This window comes from Dendropsophus ebraccatus, chromosome 3 (genome assembly GCF_027789765.1).
Source record: "Dendropsophus ebraccatus isolate aDenEbr1 chromosome 3, aDenEbr1.pat, whole genome shotgun sequence".
In the NCBI taxonomy this organism is placed as follows: Eukaryota; Metazoa; Chordata; class Amphibia; order Anura; family Hylidae; genus Dendropsophus; species Dendropsophus ebraccatus.
This window is the reverse complement of record NC_091456.1, coordinates 199278654-199297333: the sequence shown is the minus strand read 5'-3', so window position 1 is coordinate 199297333 and position 18680 is coordinate 199278654. Positions and strand designations below refer to the sequence as shown.

At 51.7% G+C, this 18680-nt stretch overlaps 1 protein-coding gene across 2 annotated transcripts in view; it reads right to left on the bottom strand.

The window, feature by feature from the left end:
- The window catches only part of IL11RA (interleukin 11 receptor subunit alpha), a 97406-nt gene that overhangs the window by 30917 nt on the left and 47809 nt on the right, over positions 1-18680 (bottom strand). For both annotated transcript variants that reach the window (XM_069963342.1, XM_069963343.1), the window contains exons 2-5: positions 11374-11470; positions 3772-3832; positions 3272-3438; positions 3067-3181 (exon numbers count right to left, since the gene is read on the bottom strand). In XM_069963342.1, the coding sequence (XP_069819443.1) occupies positions 3067-3181; positions 3272-3438; positions 3772-3832; positions 11374-11470 (440 nt within the window). The remainder of the gene's footprint in view (positions 1-3066; positions 3182-3271; positions 3439-3771; positions 3833-11373; positions 11471-18680) is intronic.

The window sequence follows — 18680 nt, the reverse complement described above, 5'->3', positions numbered from 1 at the left end:
TAACATTACTATACACTATACATATGGTAACATAACTATACATTATACATATTGTAACATTACTACACATCATACATATAGTAACATTACTATACATTCTATATATGGTAATGTTACTATACATTATACATATGGTAACGTTACTATATACTATACATATGGTAACGTTACTAAACATCATACATATGGTAACGTTACTATACACTGTACATATGGTAACATTACTATACATTATACATATGGTAACGTTACTATACACTATACATATGGTAATGTTACTATACACTATACATATGGTAACATTACTATACACTATACATATGGTAACATTACTATACATTATACATATGGTAACGTTACTATACACTATACATATGGTAACGTTACTATACACTATACATACGGTAACGTTACTATACATTATACATATGGTAACGTTACTATATACTATACATATGGTAAAGTTACTATACACTATATTTATGGTAACATTACTAAACCTCTTCCAGAGACTGCAGAAAGGGGGATAAAGGCGGACCTTATTAAGCTTTCCATCTATCAGACCCTCTGAAAATAACAGATTCTGCATGGAGATTACCTGGGACCCTGAAGGATCGGCTATTCTCTTATCACTTATGCCAGATGTTTGTTGCCCCTAAGGACGTTGCTGTTGTGTGCTTTGCTGATCATAGTAACCATGGACTGATCGATGGCATCTGTAAGGGGGGGGTGGGGAGTAACCTCATAGCTGTATACTCTGCTACCTAATGTATACCGAGATCCCATCATGTGGAATCATCCCTTTTGATTATAAGCTCTTGTGTCCAGTTTCTGCTATTCCTGCAGCACTACACGCTCTCAGTGCCGATCACCCTGGATCAGTAATGTCCCCTCACAATCAGAGCAGAGCCCGGGGCAGGGGCCGATATCAATGAGCCTCCTGAGTGTGCAGTGCAGCCCCCTCCCATCTTCCTTCCTGTGCCCGCCAGCAGCAGCAGTGATAAGGAGGCCGGTGCCAGGGGAGGCTGAATGGAGGCTGTGTGCAGCACAGGGGGAGCGTTGTGTGCAGGGAGGAGACTGCCACATGGAGCCACTAGAACGATGAACCTGCCGGCCCTGCACTGCTTCAGCCACTAAACATTAATCCCTCGCTGCCCTTCACACCTGCCCCTGTAATCCTCCAATATCCTGGCACCTGCATAGTAGTGCCCGCCGCCAGGCCTTATCACAGCCTATGCCAACAATAAGGAGCACAATTACAGAGAGCAGGGACTATATTGCCCCCTCCCGCCTATGTAGTCTGTACTGCCCCCTCCTGTCTATGGTAGTCTGTACTGCCCCCTCCTGTCTATGGTAGTCTGTACTGCCCCTCGCGCCTATGGTAGTCTGTACTGCCCCTCCTGTCTATGGTAGTCTGTACTGCCCCTCCCGCCTATGGTAGTCTGTACTGCCCCTCCCGCCTATGGTAGTGTGTACTGCCCCTCCTGTCTATGGTAGTCTGTACTGCCCCCTCCTGTCTATGGTAGTCTGTACTGCCCCTCGCGCCTATGGTAGTCTGTACTGCCCCTCCTGTCTATGGTAGTCTGTACTGCCCCCTCCTGTCTATGGTAGTGTGTACTGCCCCCTACTATCTATGGTAGTGTGTACTGCCCCTCCTGTCTATGGTAGTGTGTACTGCCCCCTCCTGTCTATGGTAGTCTGTACTGCCCCTCCTGTCTATGGTAGTGTGTACTGCCCCTCCTGTCTATGGTAGTCTGTACTGCCCCCTCCTGTCTATGGTAGTGTGTACTGCCCCCTCCTGTCTATTGTAGTTTGTACTGCCCCCCTCCTGTCTATGGTAGTGTGTACTGCCCCTCCTGTCTATGGTAGTATGGACTGCCCCCTCCTGTCTATGGTAGTCTGTACTGCCCCCTCCTGTCTATGGTAGTGTGTACTGCCCCCTCCTGTCTATGGTAGTGTGTACTGCCCCCTCCTGTCTATGGTAGTGTGTACTGCCCCCTCCTGTCTATGGTAGTGTGTACTGCCCCCTCCTGTCTATGGTAGTCTGTACTGCCCCCGCCTGTCTATGGGAGTGTGTACTGCCCCCTCCTGTCTATGGTAGTGTGTACTGCCCCTCCTGTCTATGGTAGTGTGTACTGCCCCCTCCTGTCTATGGTAGTGTGTACTGCCCCCTCCTGTCTATGGTAGTGTGTACTGCCCCCTCCTGTCTATGGTAGTGTGTACTGCCCCCTCCTGTCTATGGTAGTCTGTACTGCCCCCTCCTGCCTATGGGAGTGTGTACTGCCCCCTCCTGTCTATGGTAGTGTGTACTGCCCCTCCTGTCTATGGTAGTCTGTACTGCCCCCTCCTGTCTATGGTAGTCTGTACTGCCCCCTCCTGTCTATGGTAGTCTGTACTGCCCCCTCCTGTCTATGGTAGTGTGTACTGCCCCCTCCTGTCTATGGTAGTGTGTACTGCCCCTCCTGTCTATGGTAGTGTGTACTGCCCCCTCCTGCCTATGGTAGTGTGTACTGCCCCTCCTGTCTATGGTAGTGTGTACTGCCCCCTCCTGTCTATGGTAGTCTGTACTGCCCCCTCCTGTCTATGGTAGTCTGTACTGCCCCCTCCTGCCTATGGGAGTGTGTACTGCCCCCTCCTGTCTATGGTAGTGTGTACTGCCCCTCCTGTCTATGGTAGTGTGTACTGCCCCCTCCTGTCTATGGTAGTGTGTACTGCCCCCTCCTGGCTATGGTAGTGTGTACTGCCCCCTCCTGTCTATGGTAGTCTGTACTGCCCCCTCCTGCCTATGGGAGTGTGTACTGCCCCCTCCTGTCTATGGTAGTGTGTACTGCCCCTCCTGTCTATGGTAGTGTGTACTGCCCCCTCCTGTCTATGGTAGTGTGTACTGCCCCCTCCTGTCTATGGTAGTGTGTACTGCCCCCTCCTGTCTATGGTAGTGTGTACTGCCCCCTCCTGTCTCATTAGGGTTTCTCCTCTGACTCTTCCTATTGCTTTACCCTGCAGCTCTGCTCCCCTGGGTCTTCCTCTAGAATGGAGCACTAGTCTGCATGCAGAGCGTTGTCTCACCTATAGGATGTGATGTATCTTGTAGGCAGTAAGGTCTCCACACTGGAGTTCCAACGGCAGGAAAAGTTGTGATAATCTGCAGCTCTGCAGGTGACGAAGGGAATCCCGGGAGGATCTGGAAGAAGAAGCAAAAGAGCGATGAAGAGACTGAAGTCACCAGGTCCCAGCACAGCTGCAGAAGCGTTACAGTGTACAGTGTACTCACATCCGACTCTTAGCAGCACAGACTGTAGTCGTCCCCCGGACTGGTCATAGCAGCTGTAGTGCCCCATGGCGGAGGGTCCTACACGTGGAAGCTCCAGGTCTCCATGGTCAGTAACATTTCCCCACCTGATGTTTGACGACCCATTGAACCTCCACACGACCTCCGAACTGCAGAGAGAAAGTCATCATCATCATCATCATCCTCATCGTCATGTGTGATACATGTATATAGATACCAGGGGTCTGTATCCACCATGGTGAGTATCAGTCACTCTGTACAGATGACACCGGTCACACTCATCATCATCATCATCATCATCATAGCTATGTGTGATACATGTATATAGATATCAGGGTTCTGTATCCACCATGGTGAGTATCGCACTCCTCCTCCTCCTCATCGTCATGTGTGATACATGTATATAGACACCAGGGGTCTGTATCCACCATGGTGAGTATCAGTCACTCTGTATAGATGACACCGGTCACTGTCGTACTCACCTGGCATTTCGGTTGCTGCATGTCAGCGTCACTGTGTCTCCGATTTTCCCATAAACAACACCTGGAAGAAGAAGAGGCAGATACACCATCAGCTCCTTACAGTGACCGCACACGTCTTATCCCATATTATAGTCTTCTTCCAACACAAGGGAGGATTTGGGGAGCAGGCTCAGTATACAGGGAGCAGGCTCAGTATACAGGGAACAGGCTCAGTATACAGGGAACAGGCTAAGTATACAGGGAACAGGCTCAGGATACAGAGAGAAGGCTCAGTATACAGGGAGCAGGCTCAGTATACAGGGAACAGGCTCAGGATACAGGGAGAAGGCTCAGTATACAGGGAACAGGCTCAGTATACAGGGAACAGGCTCAGTATACAGGCTCAGTATACAGGGAACAGGCTCAGTATACAGGGAACAGGCTCAGTATACAGGGAACAGGCTCAGTATACAGGCTCAGTATACAGGGAACAGGCTCAGTATACAGGGAGCAGGCTCAGTATACAGGGAACAGGCTCAGGATACAGGGAACAGGCTCAGTATACAGGGAGCAGGCTCAGTATACAGGGAACAGGCTCAGTATACAGGGAACAGGCTCAGTATACAGGGAACAGGCTCAGTATACAGGGAACAGGCTCAGTATACAGGGAGCAGGCTCAGGATTCGGGAGAAGGCTCAGGATACAGGGAACAGGCTCAGTATACAGGGAACAGGCTCAGTATACAGGGAGCAGGCTCAGTATACAGGGAACAGGCTCAGTATACAAGGAACAGGCTCAGTATACAGGGAACAGGCTCAGTATACAGGGAACAGGCTCAGTATACAGGGAACAGGCTCAGTATACAGGGAACAGGCTAAGTATACAGGGAACAGGCTCAGGATACAGGGAGCAGGCTCAGTATACAGGGAACAGGCTCAGTATACAGGGAACAGGCTCAGTATACAGGGAACAGGCTCAGTATACAGGGAACAGGCTAAGTATACAGGGAACAGACTCAGGATACAGGGAACAGGCTCAGTATACAGGGAACAGGCTCAGGATACAGGGAGCAGGCTCAGTATACAGGGAGCAGGCTCAGGATTCGGGGAGCAGGCTCAGGATACAGGGAGCAGGCTCAGGATACAGGGAGCAGGCTCAGGATACAGGGAACAGGCTCAGTATACAGGGAACAGGCTCAGAATACAGGGAACAGGCTCAGGATACAGGGAACAGGCTCAGGATAGAGGGAGAAGGCTCAGGATACAGGGAGCAGGCTCAGGATACAGGGAGCAGGCTCAGGATACAGGGAGCAGGCTCAGGATAGAGGGAGCAGGCTCAGGATACAGGGAGCAGGCTCAGGATACAGGGAACAGGCTCAGTATACAGGGAACAGGCTCAGTATACAGGGAACAGGCTAAGTATACAGGGAACAGGCTCAGGATACAGGGAACAGGCTCAGTATACAGGGAACAGGCTCAGGATACAGGGAGCAGGCTCAGTATACAGGGAGCAGGCTCAGGATTCGGGGAGCAGGCTCAGGATACAGGGAGCAGGCTCAGGATACAGGGAGCAGGCTCAGTATACAGGGAACAGGCTCAGGATACAGGGAGAGGGCTCAGGATAGAGGGAGCAGGCTCAGGATACAGGGAGCAGGCTCAGGATACAGGGAACAGGCTCAGTATACAGGGAACAGGCTCAGTATACAGGGAACAGGCTAAGTATACAGGGAACAGGCTCAGGATACAGGGAACAGGCTCAGTATACAGGGAACAGGCTCAGGATACAGGGAGCAGGCTCAGTATACAGGGAGCAGGCTCAGGATTCGGGGAGCAGGCTCAGGATACAGGGAGCAGGCTCAGGATACAGGGAGCAGGCTCAGTATACAGGGAGCAGGCTCAGTATACAGGGAGCAGGCTCAGTATACAGGGAACAGGCTCAGTATACAGGGAACAGGCTCAGGATACAGGGAGCAGGCTCAGGATACAGGGAACAGGCTCAGTATACAGGGAGCAGGCTCAGGATACAGGGAGCAGGCTCAGGATACAGGGAGCAGGCTCAGTATACAGGGAGCAGGCTCAGGATACAGGGAGCAGGCTCAGTATACAGGGAGCAGGCTCAGGATACAGGGAGCAGGCTCAGTATACAGGGAGCAGGCTCAGGATACAGGGAGCAGGCTCAGGATACAGGGAGCAGGCTCAGGATACAGGGAACAGGCTCAGGATACAGGGAGCAGGCTCAGGATATAGGGAGCAGGCTCAGGATACAGGGAGCAGGCTCAGGATACAGGGAACAGGCTCAGGATACAGGGAGAAGGCTCAGGATACAGGGAGAAGGCTCAGGATACAGGGAGCAGGCTCAGGATACAGGGAGCAGGCTCAGGATAGAGGGAGCAGGCTCAGGATACAGGGAGCAGGCTCAGGATACAGGGAGCAGGCTCAGGATACAGGGAACAGGCTCAGTATACAGGGAACAGGCTCAGGATAGAGGGAGCAGGCTCAGGATACAGGGAGCAGGCTCAGGATAGAGGGAGCAGGCTCAGGATAGAGGGAGCAGGCTCAGGATAGAGGGAGCAGGCTCAGGATAGAGGGAGCAGGCTCAGGATAGAGGGAGCAGGCTCAGGATAGAGGGAGCAGGCTCAGGATAGAGGGAACAGGCTCAGTATACAGGGAACAGGCTCAGGATACAGGGAACAGGCTCAGTATACAGGGAACAGGCTCAGGATACAGGGAGCAGGCTCTGTGGCTCAGTATACAGGGAGCAGGCTCAGGATACAGGGAGCAGGCTCAGGATACAGGGAGCAGGCTCAGTATACAGGGAACAGGCTCAGGATACAGGGAACAGGCTCAGTATACAGGGAGCAGGCTCAGGATACAGGGAGCAGGCTCTGTGGCTCAGTATATGGGCAGCTGACTCCACCCCCCCCCCCATGTTTCACCACAATCAGTATATGAAGTGATATCTCTGATGACTGACAGCCACACTGCTGTGCATGCAGGAGTACAGAGCCTCCAACCCACCAGTACCAGCGCAGGATGACAGGCGCAGATCATCGGCAAGATGTGACCAATAGGTGAGGAGAAATTTATTAAGACATATAGAAAAGAACAACTAAAATAAAATATGGAGATATCAGCACAACGTGTTTCCAGGCCGGACCGGCCTCTTCCTCAGGTGCATAAAACTCAAGGATCACCCCCTGAATATACATAGACTGGAAAAAACATCGGTAACATCAGAGATCACAAAAATGACTTTTAAAGTGACAAAAAATCAAGTATTCAACATGACGCAGGACTTAAAGTGACAGTACAACGGCCACAGCAGCTGAAGAAAAACAGTAACAAAGGGGAAAAAAAAACATGTACAAACGTGTTCTTTGTTACTGTTTTTCTTCAGCTGCTGTGGCCGTTGTACTGTCACTTTAAGTCCTGCGTCATGTTGAATACTTGATTTTTTGTCACTTTGTCATCTTGCGGATGATCTGCGCCGGTCATCCTGCGCTGGTACTGGTGGGTTGGAGGTTCTATATCGCTGCTTCACCCCGGCGTGGGTCCACACCAAAAAATGGTCAACTGGTGCCAGAAAGTGCCAGAAATGTGTTACTTACTTCTATTAAAAAAATATCCAGTCTTCCAGTACTTATCAGCTGCTGCATGTCCTACAGGAAGTGGTGTATTCTCTCCAGTCTGACACAGTGCTCTCTGCAGCCACCTCTGTCCATGTCAGGAACTGTCCAGAACAGCAGCAAATCCCCATAGAAAACCTCTCCTGCTCTGGACAGTTCCTGACATGGACAGAGGTGGCAGCAGAGAGCATTGTGTCAGAGAATACTTCACGTCAGGACATACAGCAGTTGATAAGTACTGGAAGACTGGAGAATTTTATGGAGACGTAAGATACAAATCTCTGGCATATTATAGGACCAGTTCATTTGAAAGAATTTTTTTGTGAACAATCCCTTTAAGTCTGGTACATGCTTTAGGAGAGTAGTGTCTCACACCTGCACAACATGGCCAGGAGAGGGGCTCCTCTTATACCACTACTATCCCCATTGTCTATACCTATAGGGACTAACCTAAGGCTACGGTACACCATGCTAGTCATGTGACTGATCCAATGTCAGTGCACAACGGCATCACCTCCATGACACACATGATACAGGAGAAGTGAGGCAACAGGACACCAGCTGAGCTGCGGCATCCTCCAGAGCAGCGCTCCTGTAATATTTATGGGGGTTCCCGGGACATCATAGTGAACCCTGTCTCCAGGACACCAGCTGAGCCACCACCTCCTCCAGAGCAGCGCTCCTGTAATAATTATGGAGGTTCCCGGGACATCATAGTGAACCCTGTCTCCAGGACACCAGCTGAGCTGCGGCATCCTCCAGAGCAGCGCTCCTGTAATATTTATGGGGGTTCCCGGGACATCATAGTGAACCCTGTCTCCAGGACACCAGCTGAGCCACCATCTCCTCCAGAGCAGCGCTCCTGTAATAATTATGGGGGTTCCTGGGACATCATAGTGAACCCTGTCTCCAGGACACCGGCTGAGCCACCACCTCCTCCAGAGCAGCGCTCCTGTAATAATTATGGGGGTTCCCGGGACATCATAGTGAACCCTGTCTCCAGGACACCGGCTGAGCCACCACCTCCTCCAGAGCAGCGCTCCTGTAATAATTATGGGGGTTCCCGGGACATCATAGTGAACCCTGTCTCCAGGACACCGGCTGAGCCACCACCTCCTCCAGAGCAGCGCTCCTGTAATATTTATGGGGGTTCCCGGGACATCATAGTGAACCCTGTCTCCAGGACACCAGCTGAGCTGCGGCATCCTCCAGAGCAGCGCTCCTGTAATAATTATAGGGGTTCCCGGGACATCATAGTGAACCCTGTCTCCAGGACACCAGCTGAGCTGCGGCATCCTCCAGAGCAGCGCTCCTGTAATAATTATAGGGGTTCCCGGGACATCCTAGTGAACCCTGTCTCCAGGACAGCAGCCGAGCTGCGACGTCCTCCAGAGCAGCGCTCCTGTAATAATTATAGGGGTTCCCGGGACATCATACTGTCTCCAATGTCTGCTCTCACACCACTGTCAGTCCCAGACAGAGCTGATACCCAGGGGGTCTCTGCGGGGTCTCACCAGCCTCCTGTGCGCCCCTGGGAGCTGACTACTCTGCCCCACTCATTCTACTCCCTGACTAGTCGGCCGGGCACAGCTGATGAGCTTGTTACAATGTATCAGGTAATTCTAACGTTGCAAGTTTTTAATCAATGCATAAAACCTGCACTGAAACACTGTAACAAACCCTCAGCACAGAAGAGAAAGAGAGAGAGAGAGCTGGAGGGAGGGATGGACAGAAACAGAGATGATTGTCACCCCCCCATCTAGTCGGCCCTACTAGTATCTCCCTTCTTACTACCTTAGGATAGATATATGTATATACCAGGCAGATCGATGTATATACCAGGCAGATAGATGCATATACCAGGCAGGTAGATGTATATACCAGGCAGATATATATATATATATATATATATATATATATATACACCAGGCAGATAGATAGATGTATATACCAGGCAGATATATATATATATATATATATATATATATATATATATACACCAGGCAGATAGATAGATGTATATACCAGGCAGATATATATATATATATATATATATATACACCAGGCAGATAGATAGATAGATAGATAGATAGATAGATGTATATACCAGGCAGATATATATATATATATACCAGGCAGATAGATAGATAGATAGATAGATAGATAGATAGATATACCAGGCAGATATATATATATATATATATATATATATATATATATATATATATATATATATATATATACACACCAGGCAGATAGATAGATAGATGTATATACCAGGCAGATATATATATATATATATATATATATATATAAATACCAGGCAGATAGATAGATAGATGTATATACCAGGCAGATATATATATATATATATATATATATATATATAAATACCAGGCAGATAGATAGATAGATGTATATACCAGGCAGATATATATATATATACCAGGCAGATAGATAGATAGATAGATAGATAGATAGATAGATAGATATACCAGGCAGATATATATATATATATATATATACACACCAGGCAGATAGATAGATAGATGTATATACCAGGCAGATATATATATATATATTGTAGACATGTGACGGGAAAAGTGCTCGAGGGGATGTACATCTCACCCAGGTTGATACATAGTGTGAGATGGTGAGTCCAGGAGGCATCTGTGCTCAGCAGTGTTATGCTGCTGAGCTATTATTTATTATTGCCGGGCCTGGACTTACATGGAATGGCGGATAGGTTGGTAGTGGGATCTGCCATTCCCTCCCCCTCGATCCAGTGTGGGTTTTGGGATCAGGTGAGCTCTGATCCCAATCAGCCTGAGAAGGCAAAAGGTGCTCAGTGTACAGGTCCGAGCTCTCAGCCAGGAGTAAACAGCCTGCATGGTCTGTTTGGTGAGAGCTGGGAAGACAGCCGCTGCTGGGGCCTGTTCACACCCCGCAATACTGACCACTGAAGTGTCAGAGAGGTAACCGGCTTTGTTAGTTAGCGCCCAGACGGGCAAGACCTTTTTGTTTTGTTCTTAAAGCACAGTGTTGCTATATTTCTGTTATGGACTGTTTATGCTGCAAATAAACGCCAAGCTGTTATTTTACAAGTCCAAGTCTGCTGTGAACTGTGTCCAAACACACCATCCCCCGGGAAGATCCCTACAGTATATATATATATAAAACAGGCAGATAGATAGATATACACCAGGCAGATAGATAGATAGATGTATATACCAGGAAGATATATGTATATACCAGGCAGATAGATAAATGTATATACCAGGCAGGTTACATTCCGTTACTTAGATTTACCAACCACATCTGCTGGGAGTTTGTTCCAAGCATCTACTACTCTTTCAGTAACATTATATTTTCTCATCGGAGAATGAGCAGAAGTCACTCACCGACAGCAAGAGGGGCGGAGCCAGAAGTCTATGAGACTCCCAGGATTAGGGAGGGGCGGAGCCAGAAGTCTATGAGACTCCCAGGATTAGGGAGGGGTGGAGCCAGAAGTCTATGAGACTCCCAGGATTAGGGAGGGGTGGAGCCAGAAGTCTATGAAACTCCCAGGATTAGGGAGGGGTGGAGCCAGAAGTCTATGAGACTCCCAGGATTAGGGAGGGGTGGGGCCAGAACTCTATTAGACTTCTAGGATTAGGGAGAGGCGGAGCCTGAAATCTATGAGACTCCCAGGATTAGGGAGAGGCGGAGCCTGAAATCTATGAGACCCCCAGGATTAGGGAGAGGCGGAGCCTGAAATCTATGAGACCCCCAGGATTAGGGAGAGGCGGAGCCTGAAATCTATGAGACTCCCAGGATTAGGGAGGGGCGAAGCCTGATGTCTATGAGACTCCCAGGATTAGGGAGAGGCGGAGCCTGAAATCTATGATTTCCATGATCAGGGATGGGCGGAGCCTGAAGTCTATGAGACTCCTAGGATTAGGGAGGGGCGGAGCCTGAAGTCTACTAGGGAGGGGCGGAGCTTGGCAGCGGTCACTTACCTTCCTCCTTCCATGTATGTGAAGACAGCGACACAGAGATGGTGGTCACAGCGAGAAGACACATCACCCGGCTAAGACATCGTGCCAAGCTGCTCATCTGCAAGAGAAGAGAAAGCAGGAGATCAGGCTCTATGGTATAAGAAGTGGTACTGTGCGGTGTACATATATATACAGTATAAGAACTGGTACTGTGCAGTGTATATATATATATATGGTATAAGAAGTGGTACTGTGCTGTGTGCATATATATATACGGTATAAGAAGTGGTACTGTGCTGTGTGCATATATATATACGGTATAAGAAGTGGTACTGTGCTGTGTGCATATATATATACAGTATAAGAAGTGGTACTGTGCAGTGTACATATATATACGGTATAAGAAGTGGTACTGTGCTGTGTGCATATATATATACGGTATAAGAAGTGGTACTGTGCTGTGTGCATATATATATATATACGGTATAAGAAGTGGTACTGGGACACTTCCATATTACACCATGATATAACATACAAGACGATACTAGACCATGATATAACATACAGGACCATATTACACCATGATATAACATACAGGACCATATTACACCATGATATAACATACAGGACCATATTACACCATGATATAACATACAGGACCATATTACACCATATTACACCATGATATAACATACATGACCATATTACACCATGATATAACATACAGGACCATATTACACCATATTACACCATGATATAACATACAGGACCATATTACACCATGATATAACATACAGGACCATATTACACCATGATATAACATACAGGACCATATTACACCATGATATAACATACAGGACCATATTACACCATATTACACCATGATATAACATACAGGACCATATTACACCATGATATAACATACAGGACCATATTACACCATGATATAACATACAGGACCATATTACACCATATTACACCATGATATAACATACAGGACCATATTACACCATGATATAACATACAGGACCATATTACACCATATTACACCATGATATAACATACAGGACCATATTACACCATGATATAACATACAGGACCATATTACACCATATTACACCATGATATAACATACAGGACCATATTACACCATATTACACCATGATATAACATACAGGACCATATTACACCATATTACACCATGATATAACATACAGGACCATATTACACCATATTACACCATGATATAACATACAGGACCATATGACACCATGATATAACATACAGGACCATATTACACCATGATATAACATACAGGACCATATTACACCATGATATAACATACAGGACCATATTACACCATATTACACCATGATATAACATACAGGACCATATTACACCATGATATAACATACAGGACCATATTACACCATGATATAACATACAGGACCATATTACACCATGATATAACATACAGGACCATATTACACCATATTACACCATGATATAATATACAGGACCATATTACACCATGATATAACATACAGGACCATATTACACCATATTACACCATGATATAACATACAGGACCATATTACACCATATTACACCATGGTATAACATACAGGACCATATTACACCATGATATAACATACAGGACCATATTACACCATATTACACCATGATATAACATACAGGACCATATTACACCATGATATAACATACAGGACCATATTACACCATGATATAACATACAGGACCATATTACACCATGATATAACATATTACACCGTGTTATAGCACATTCCACTATATCACAGTCTACAGGTGTAGTGAAAGGATAAGACGTCCCGGAGGGGGGGGATGGGGGTGCTGAGTGAAGTACAGATAGTGTAAGAGACGATGGTATCTAAGATCTAGGAAAAGTGAAGTCCATGATATATCAGGGTCAGGATGATACAGAAGGGTCCGATCACAGGTTATCATGGGCATCAATGTGTAACTGTTCCCAAAATACCTGGGCCATGCCATAGATACAACCAATAAGCAGCAGTGCCAGCAGCGCCCCCCCCCCCATCTATTATAGATACAACCAATGTGTAGCAGTGCCAGCAGCCCCCCCCCCATCTATTATAGATACAACCAATGTGTAGCAGTGCCAGCAGCCCCCATCTATTATAGATACAACCAATGTGTAGTATTTCCCCCCTCCTCGTCTATTATAGATACAACCAATGTGTAGTAGTGCCCCCCCCTCCCCGTCTATTATAGATACAACCAATGTGTAGTAGTGCCCCCCCATCTATTATAGATACAACCATTGTGTAGTAGTGCCCCCCCTCCCCGTCTATTATAGATACAACCAATGTGTAGTAGTGCCCCCCTCCCCCGTCTATTATAGATACAACCAATGTGTAGTAGTGCCCCCCCTCCCCCATCTATTATAGATACAACCAATGTGCAGCAGTGCCAGCAGCCCCCATCTATTATAGATACAACCAATGTGTAGTAGTGCCCCCCCTCCCCGTCTATTATAGATACAACCAATGTGTAGTAGTGCCCCCCCTCCCCCATCTATTATAGATACAACCAATGTGTAGTAGTGCCCCCCCTCCCCGTCTATTATAGATACAACCAATGTGTAGTAGTGCCCCCCCTCCCCATCTATTATAGATACAATCAATGTGTAGTAGTGCCCCCCCTCCTCGTCTATTATAGATACAACCAATGTGTAGTAGTGCCCCCCCTCCCCATCTATTATAGATACAATCAATGTGTAGTAGGGCCCCCCCTCCCCCATCTATTACAGATACAACCAATGTGTAGTAGTGCCCCCCCTCCCCGTCTATTATAGATACAACCAATGTGTAGTAGTGCCCCCCCTCCCCCATCTATTATAGATACAACCAATGTGCAGCAGTGCCTGAGCTGTGGCCCCTGACCCTTCTCCATCACTGGTGCCCGGGCTCTGTGACCCCTGACCCTTCTCCATCACTGGTGCCCGGGCTCTGTGCCCCCCGACCCTTCTCCATCACTGATCCCCGGGCTCTGTGGCCCCCAACCCTTCTCCATCACTGGTGCCCATGCTCTGTGGCCCCCAACCCTTCTCCATCACTGGTGCCCAGGCTCTGCCCACCGACCATTCTCCATCACTGGTGCCCGGGCTCTGTGCCCCTGACCCTTTTCCATCACTGGTGCCCAGGCTGTGCCCACACACCCTTCTCCATCACTGGTGCCCCGGCTCTGTGCCCCCCGACCCTTCTCCATCACTGGGTGCCCAGGCTCTGTGCCCCTGACCCTTCTCCATCACTGGTGCCCAGGCTCTGTGCCCCCGACTCTTCTCCATCACTGGGTGCCCAGGCTCTGTGCCGCCTGACCCTTCTCCATCACTGGTGCCCATGCTCTGTGCCCCCGACCCTTCTCCATCACTGGTGCCTAGGCTCTGCCCACCGGCCCTTCTCCATCACTGGTGCCCGGCTGTGCCCACCGTCCCTTCTCCATCACTGGTGCCCGGGCTCTGCCCACCGACCATTCTCCATCACTGGTGCCCAGGCTGTGCCCACCGACCCTTCTCCATCACTTGTGCCCGGGCTCTGCCCACCGACCATTCTCCATCACTGGTACCCGGGCTCTGTGCCCCCTGACCCTTCTCCATCACTGGTGCCTGGGCTCTGTGCCCCCTGACCCTTCTCCATCACTGATGCCCAGGCTCTGCCCCCGACCCTTCTCCATCACTGGGTGCCCAGTCTGTGCCCGCTGACCCTTCTCCATCACTGGGTGCCCAGGCTCTGTGCCCCTGACCCTTCTCCATCACTGGTGCCCTGGCTCAGTGCCCCCCGACCCTTCTCCATCACTGGTGCCCAGGCTGTGCCCACACACCCTTCTCCATCACTGGTGCCCAGGCTCTGTGCCCCCCGACCCTTCTCCATCACTGGTGCCCAGGCTGTGCCCACACCCTTCTCCATCACTGGTGACCAGGCTCTGCCCACCGACCCTTCTCCATCACTGGTGCCCAGGCTCTGTGCCCCCTGACCCTTCTCCATCACTGGTGCCCGGGCTCTGCCCACCGACCATTCTCCATCACTGGTGCCCAGGCTGTGCCCACCGACCCTTCTCCATCACTGGTGCCCGGGCTCTGCCCACCGACCATTCTCCATCACTGGTGCCCAGGCTGTGCCCACCGTCCCTTCTCCATCACTGGTGCCCAGGCTCTGCCCACCGACCATTCTCCATCACTGGTGCCCGGGCTCTGTGCCCCCTGACCCTTCTCCATCACTGGTGCCCAGGCTGTGCCCACACACCCTTCTCCATCACTGGTGCCCCGGCTCTGTGCCCCTGATCCTTCTCCATCACTGGTGCCCAGGCTCTGTGCCCCCCGACCCTTCTCCATCACTGGATGCCCAGGCTCTGTGCCCCCTGACCCTTCTCCATCACTGATGCCCGGGCTCTGGCCCCGACCCTTCTCCATCACTGGTGCCCGGGCTCTACCCACCAACCCTTCTCCATTACTGGTGCCCGGGCTCTGCCCACCGACCCTTCTCCATCACTGGTCCCCGGGCTCTATGTCCCTGACCCTTCTCCATCACTGGTGCCCAGGCTGTGCCCACCGACCCTTCTCCATCACTGGTGCCCAGGCTCTGCCCACCGACCCTTCTCCATCACTGGTGCCCAGGCTCTGCCCACCGACCCTTCTCCATCACTGGTGCCCAGGCTGTGCCCACCGACCCTTCTCCATCACTGGTGCCCGGGCTCTGCCCACCGACCATTCTCCATCACTGGTGCCCAGGCTGTGCCCACCGACCCTTCTCCATCACTAGTGCCCGGGCTCTGCCCACCGACCCTTCTCCATCACTGGTGCCCAGGCTCTGTGCCCCCTGACCCTTCTCCATCACTGGTGACCAGGCTCTGCCCACCGACCCTTCTCCATCACTGGTGCCTGGGCTCTGTGCCCCCTGACCCTTCTCCATCACTGGGTGCCCAGGCTCTGTGCCCCCTGACCCTTCTCCATCACTGGTGCCCTGACTCAGTGCCCCCCGACCCTTCTCCATCACTGGGTGCCCAGGATCTGTGCCCCCTGACCCTTCTCCATCACTGATGCCCGGGCTCTGCCCCCGACCCTTCTCCATCACTGGGTGCCCAGGCTGTGCCCGCTGACCCTTCTCCATCACTGGGTGCCCAGGCTCTGTGCCCCCCGACCCTTCTCCATCACTGGTGCCTGGGCTCTGCTCACCGACCCTTCTCCATCACTGGTGCCCAGGCTCTGTGCCCCCCAACCCTTCTCCATCACTGGGTGCCCTGGCTGTGCCCCCAACCCTTCTCCATCACTGGTGTCCTGGCTCTGTGCCCCCCGACCCTTCTCCATCACTGGTGTCCTGGCTCTGTGCCCCCCGACCCTTCTCCATCACTGGTGTCCTGGCTCTGTGCCCCCCGACCCTTCTCCATCACTGGTGTCCTGGCTCTGTGCCCCCCGACCCTTCTCCATCACTGGTCCCCGGGCTCTGTGCCCCCAACCCTTTTCCATCACTGGTGCCCGGGCTCTGTGCCCCCTGACCCTTCTCCATCACTGGTGCCCAGGCTCTGTGCCCCCCGACCCTTCTCCATCACTGGTCCCCAGGCTATGTGCCCCCAACCCTTCTCCATCACTGGTGCCCTGGGTGTGCCCCCTGACCCTTCTCCATCACTGGGTGCTCGGGCTGTGCTCCCCACCCTTCTCCATCACTGGTGCCTGGGCTCTGTGCCCCTCTTACCTTTCTCCATCACCGGGTGCCCTGGCTGTGCCCCCTGACCCTTCTCCATCACTGGTGCCTGGGCTCTGTGGCCCCCGACCCTTCTCCATCACTGGTGCCCAGGCTCTGTGGCCCCCGACCCTTCTCCATCACTGGTGCCCGGGCTCTGTGGCCCCCGACCCTTCTCCATCACTGGTGCCCGGGCTCTGTGGCCCCCGACCCTTCTCCATCACTGGTGCCCAGGCTCTGTGCCCCCCGACCCTTCTCCATCACTGGTGCCTGGACTCTGTGCCCCCGACCCTTCTCCATCACTGGTGCCTGGGCTCTGTGCCCCCCGACCCTTCTCCATCACTGGTGCCTGGGCTCTGTGCCCCCTGACCCTTCTCCATCACTGGTGCCCGGGCTCTGTGCCCCCCGACCCTTCTCCATCACTGGTGCCCATGCTCTGTGGCCCCCAACCCTTCTCCATCACTGGTGCCCGGGCTCTGTGGCCCCCGACCCTTCTCCATCACTGGTGCCTGGGCTCTGTGCCCCCTGACCCTTCTCCATCACTGGTGCCTGGGCTCTGTGCCCTCCGACCTATATCCATCACTGGTGCCCTGGCTCTGCCCACCGACCCTTCTCCATCACTGGTGCCCGGGCTCTGTGCCCCCTGACCCTTCTCCATCACTGGTGCCCGGGCTCTGTGCCCCCTGACCCTTCTCCATCACTGGTGCCCGGACTCTGTGCCCCCGACCCTTCTCCATCACTGGTGCTCGGGCTCTGTGGCCCCGACCCTTCTCCATCACTGGTGCCTGGGCTCTGTGCCCCCCGACCCTTCTCCATCACTGGTGCCCGGGCTCTGTGCCCCCTGATCCTTCTCCATCACTGGTGCCCGGGCTCTGTGCCCCCCGACCCTTCTCCATCACTGGTGCCCGGGCTCTGTGCCCCCCGACCCTTCTCCATCACTGGTGCCCTGACTCAGTGCTCCCCGACCCTTCTCCATCACTGGTGCCTGGGCTCTGTGCCCCCCGACCCTTCTCCATCACTGGTGCCCAGGCTCTGTGCCCCCCGACCCTTCTCCATCACTGGTGCCTGGACTCTGTGCCCCCGACCCTTCTCCATCACTGGTGCCTGGGCTCTGTGCCCCCCGACCCTTCTCCATCACTGGTGCCTGGGCTCTGTGCCCCCTGACCCTTCTCCATCACTGGTGCCCGGGCTCTGTGCCCCCCGACCCTTCTCCATCACTGGTGCCCAGGCTCTGTGGCCCCCAACCCTTCTCCATCACTGGTGCCCGGGCTCTGTGGCCCCCGACCCTTCTCCATCACTGGTGCCTGGGCTCTGTGCCCCCTGACCCTTCTCCATCACTGGTGCCTGGGCTCTGTGCCCTCCGACCTATATCCATCACTGGTGCCCTGGCTCTGCCCACCGACCCTTCTCCATCACTGGTGCCCGGGCTCTGTGCCCCCTGACCCTTCTCCATCACTGGTGCCCGGGCTCTGTGCCCCCTGACCCTTCTCCATCACTGGTGCCCGGACTCTGTGCCCCCGACCCTTCTCCATCACTGGTGCTCGGGCTCTGTGGCCCCGACCCTTCTCCATCACTGGTGCCTGGGCTCTGTGC